The sequence below is a fragment of the Myotis davidii genome, unplaced genomic scaffold (assembly GCF_000327345.1).
Source record: "Myotis davidii unplaced genomic scaffold, ASM32734v1 scaffold217, whole genome shotgun sequence".
In the NCBI taxonomy this organism is placed as follows: domain Eukaryota; kingdom Metazoa; phylum Chordata; class Mammalia; order Chiroptera; family Vespertilionidae; genus Myotis; species Myotis davidii.
This window is the reverse complement of record NW_006290034.1, coordinates 427,760-432,814: the sequence shown is the minus strand read 5'-3', so window position 1 is coordinate 432,814 and position 5,055 is coordinate 427,760. Positions and strand designations below refer to the sequence as shown.

Below are 5,055 nucleotides of genomic sequence, written 5' to 3'. Positions count from 1 at the left end.
ATTCTACGCTCATGCTCTCGGGTGAATCAGTGTTAATAGGGGCATTCTCGGGTGGAGTCAAGATGACGGAGTAGATACACAGCTCCCCTCCTCCCGCGACCACATCAGACTTACAAAAATGAGCCCCTGGGAGACCAGCCGAGCAGAACGCCTGGAACTCAGGTAGAAAGAGGCCACGGGAGACCCCAGAGGGGCGGGGCCCACACCATGTGACAGCCATGTCTCGCCTGCAGGGGTCTGCCCCTTCCCGAGGAGCAGGGCGTCCCAGCCCAGGCAGGGCTCCCAGAGCAGGACACCAATTCTGGGAAGAGGAGGCCCACCCCTGGCTGGGCCCCACTCTCAGGCCCAGTAAGGGGAGCGGCCGGAGCGGCACCAGGGACTCCAGCAGGGGAGCTCGGGTGCCCAAGTCCAGGGTAAGGGCTGGGACGAGGGCCGGGAACCTTCCCCAGGATGAAGGGCGGGCACCGCTGTTCCTCTGTGCCACTCTCCTCCCCGACTGCCCTGCGCAGGTGGACACAAACTCGTGCTCCCCCTTAGCCTGGCGACCATCCTTTGCCAGCCCCGCTGATTCCCTGAGGCCGCCCCATCCCTCTCGCACCCGAGCCTCTGGCAGAAGCTCCCGCTGCAGGCTCCCTCGGAGGGCAGCAAGCCCCACACAGTGGCAGCCAGTCTCGGGGAGCACTGCAGCTCCCACCAGGCAGCCCCACCCACGCCGGGGCCCTCCCAGGACTCCAGACCCCACGCACCTGGAGGCTGGCTCAGGCCACACCAGATGCCCACCCAACCAGCCCTTCTGAAGGAACGACTCCGGGGGCCGGTCCCCACACAGTGCTCCTCTGCGACAGCTGCAGCCCGCGCGGCCAGTCAGCCGGGGCGAGCCGCCACCACAGTGCCTGCAGTGGCAAAGCCCAGCTCCAGCAGGAGGGCACATGCCACCACAGAAGGACACCCCTGGAGAACTGGCCCCAGTGGCTAAGGGGGCTGCTCCGCTGGCCCACAGGACACTTGTAAGACTGAGAGACACAGCACATCTGCCTACTACATGGAGGTCCACCCAAATGAGATTAGCTCATGTCCCGGATGAAGAACAGGACAAACCTCAAGGACAGAACCAAACAAAATGGAGACAAGCAACCGACCCGCTACAGAGCTCAAAACACTGGTTATGAGGCTCCTCGGTGAACATGGAAGAAGGAGGAGGGAATTCTGAGAATTTCAACAAAGAGATAGGAAATATTAAAAAGAACCAACCAGAGCTAACAAATGCAATAGCTGAGATGAAGAATACACTGGAGGGAATCAACAGCAGATCAGCTGGAGCAGAGGATGGAGTCAGTGACCCAGAAGACGAGGTAGCAGCTAACACCCAATCAGAGCAGCAAAGGAAAAGAGAATTTTTTTAAAGAAAAGGATAGTCTGCCCTGGCCAGGTTGGCTCAGTGGATAGAGAGTCGGCCTGCGGACCAAACGGTCCCAGGTTTGATTCCAGTCAAGAGCACACGCCCGGGTTGTGGGCTCAATCCCCAGTAGGGAGCATGCCGGAGGCAGCTGATCAATAATTCTCTCTCATCATTGATGTTTCTCTTTCTCTGCCTCTCTGAAATCAATAAAAACATATATTTTTAAAAAGGATAGTTTAAGGGACCTCTGAGACATCAAGCATAACAACTTTCACAAGATAGGGATCCCAGAGGAGAAGAGAGAGAGAAAAGGATTGAAAACCTATTTAAAAAAATAATGACTGAAACTTCCCTAACCTGGCAAAGAAAATAGACGTACAAGTCCAGGCAGCACAGAGAGTCCCAAACAACAGGAAACCAAAGAGGCTGCACCAAGACACAACGTATTTAAAATGCCGAAGGCTAGAGGCAGAACTGTGAAGGGGAGCAAAAGCCAGCAGCAGGCAGTTACCTGCGGGGGAGCTCCCACACCACTGCCAGCTGGTTTCCCGCAGGGACTTGGCAGGCCAGAAGGGACTGGCAGGTGGCATTCAGTGATGAACAGCAAGGCCCCACAGCCGAGGTTACCCCGCAAGGGCATCGTTTGGGATCGAAGGAGAGAGAGCGTTTCCTGGATAGGAAAAAGCTAAGAGTTCATCACCACTAACAAGCATCACAAAAGACGTTAAAGGAGCTTGTTTAGGCAGAAAGAAAAAGATGAAAATATATGAATAAGAAAATACAGGAGCGGGAAAAACCTCATGACAAAGGCAAACGCTTGGTCAGAGTAGGGAATCAAGCAATGAAAGCTAGTGCGAAGACTGAAGTAGAAAGATCCTGTATAAGTACAATAAATAATAATTAAAAAGATCAATGAAACCAAGAGCTGGTTCTTTGAAAAGATAAACAAAATTGATAAATGTTTAGTCAGGCACATCAAGAAAAAAGAGAGAGCCCGCACCCCCACCCCGCCGCTGAAAAATAAAATCAGAAATGAAAGAGGAGAAGTGGCAGGAATACAAAGGATTATAAGAAACTATTACAAACAGGTATATGCCAATAAACTGGACAACCTAGAGCAAATGGATCAGTTCCTAGAAATATACATACAATCTTCCAAGACTGACTCAAGAAGAAACAGGAAACCTGAACAGACTACTCGTCATGAAACCAAATCAATAATAAAAAACAAACCAGCAAACCAGATGTCTTCACCGGTGAATTCCACCGAACGTTCAAGGAACACTATCCTCCAACTCTCCCAAAAAAACGGAAGAGGAGGGAATGTCACAAATTCATTTCACGAGGCCACCATCACCCTGACTCCCCAGCCGGACAGACTACAAAGCAATAAAGCCACATGCCAACATCCCTGATGAACACAGATGCAAAACCCTCCACAAAATATCAGCAACCCAAATCCAGCAACACAGTGATAGGATAATACACCGTGACCAAGTCGGGGTTTATTCTGGAGATGCAAGGTTGGTTCAATATTCAGATATCAATGAACGTGATACACCACGTAAATAAATGACGGATAAGCATTATATGATCATTATCACTAGACGCGGAGAAAGCATGTGGCAAAATCCATCATCCATGATGATAAAAGCTCTCAGCACAGTGCGGGTAGAGGGAACGTACGTCGACATAATAAAGGCAACTATGACAAACCCACATATGTGGGCCTGGTAATTTTTTTATACGGGCAAAGACAACAAATGAAAAACACACAAATGAGAATACATCGAATTAAAAAGCTTTCGCATCACAAAAAAAACCATCACCGAAACAAAAGGCAACATACTGAATGGGAGGAGATATTTGCAAATGGTGTATCTGATAATGGGTCAATATCCAAATTTATCCAGAACTCGCATAGCTCAACATAAAAACAAAAACAAACCCAAACAATGCAATTTTAAAAAAGGCCAGAGGACCCGTGTAGACGCTTCTCCAAAGAGGACACACAGGTGGCCAACGGACGCATGAAAAGACGCTCCAAGTCCGTAACTATCAGAGAGATTCCAATCAAAACCCACGCAACACCACCTCCCGCCTGTCAGAATGGCTTGCAGACCAGTGCGGGCGAGGGCGTGGAGAACGGGACCCCACGGCTGCTGGTGGGAGGCAGACCGGGCAGCTGCTGTGGGAAACAGTATGGAGATTCCTCAGAAAATTAAAAATAGAACTGCCATGTGACCCAGCAATTCCACTGCTGGGAATATGTCTGAAGAAAACCTAAATGCTGCTTTGAAAAGACATATGCGCCCCTCTGTTCACTGCAGCAAAATGTACAACAGCCAAGACACGGAGGCGACCTGGTGTCCGTGGGCAGACGAGCGGCTAACACAGCAGAGGTGCGTGAACAGGACGGATGCACCCACCGGGAAAAGGAATGGAATAGTGCCGTCCGTGACAACAGGGATGGGCCTAGAGCAGCGGTTCTCAACCTTCCTCACGCCGCGGCCCTTCAATACAGTTCATGTTGTGGTGACCCCCAACCATACAATTATTTCCGTTGCTGCTTCATAACTGTCATGTTGCTACTGTGATGAATCATCATGTAAATATCTGATATGCAGGATGGATTTAGGCGACCCCTGTGAAAGGGTCGTTTGACCGCCAAAGAGGTCACGACCCATAGGTTGAGAACCGCTGGTCTAGAGGGTAATGTGAAGTGAAATAAGTCAGACGGGGAAAGACAAACCCTGTACGATATCGCTTATATGCAGAATGTAAAAAATAACATGAATGAACAAAACTCAGACACAGAGAACAAGCTGTTAGTTGCATGATGGGAGGGAGCTGGGGGTGGGGGGTGCAAAGGGAAGGGATTGAAAAGTACAGATGGCGGTGGTGAGGCCAGCGGCGGATGTGAGCTCAGCAGGGAGCACGGTGAGCGACCCTGCAGCAGCTGTGTGTGCCCGAGGCGCTGCGCTTACGGGCGACCGCTTCGCAGTTACACAGGAGCCTGACCACATGCAGTACCCCTGCCGCTGCGTGACACCGTACGTCACCTCCGCTTGAAAAGTAAATTCTGAGAAAGAATACGTTACCTCGGAATAAACCACACAAAACGTTCCCATGAATAACTTTAAAATCGCTTATAATGCTGTTACTTTAAGACAGTCTATTCAGTTCTAATCTCTGGGTCAGGAACAGGACCTCTGATAGTACACTGGGGTGTATGATATGAGGTGTCAGCAAATCCAGCCTCCACTCCAGACACACAGAGGGTCAAGGGGCCGAGTGGTTACAGTGACGACAAAGTCCACTCGCTAACAGACCCGGCGACACACACTCGGACGTCTTCCGGCCACCTGCTTCTCCCGAGGGACTGGCTCTGGGGCAGGGGCGCCCGCGGGTGTTGGCTGAGGCAGGGGTGCGGGGGGAGGATGTGCCCGGGTGCCACGTGCCCACAAAAGCCCCGTCCACTTGCCTATCGGCACAGTGACTGTTTCCGGAGCTCGCTCCGTGACCCCTTTGCAAATCCGACGGTGCATCTGGCTGGCTGAGGAGCCCAGGGCCGCGGCCTCTGCCCCGCTCGCCCTGCGGGGAGCCACCCGGTCCCTCGGACGGCAGTACCTGCTCGCCGCTCACGAGCTGAGGGG

General features: G+C 51.8%; 1 protein-coding gene across 1 annotated transcript in view; it reads left to right on the top strand.

The window, feature by feature from the left end:
• Positions 1-5,055, top strand: part of CNN3 (calponin 3) — a 12,117-nt gene that overhangs the window by 6,519 nt on the left and 543 nt on the right. The window contains exon 7 of the mRNA XM_006763101.1: positions 234-348. Within this exon, the coding sequence (XP_006763164.1) occupies positions 234-348 (115 nt within the window). The remainder of the gene's footprint in view (positions 1-233; positions 349-5,055) is intronic.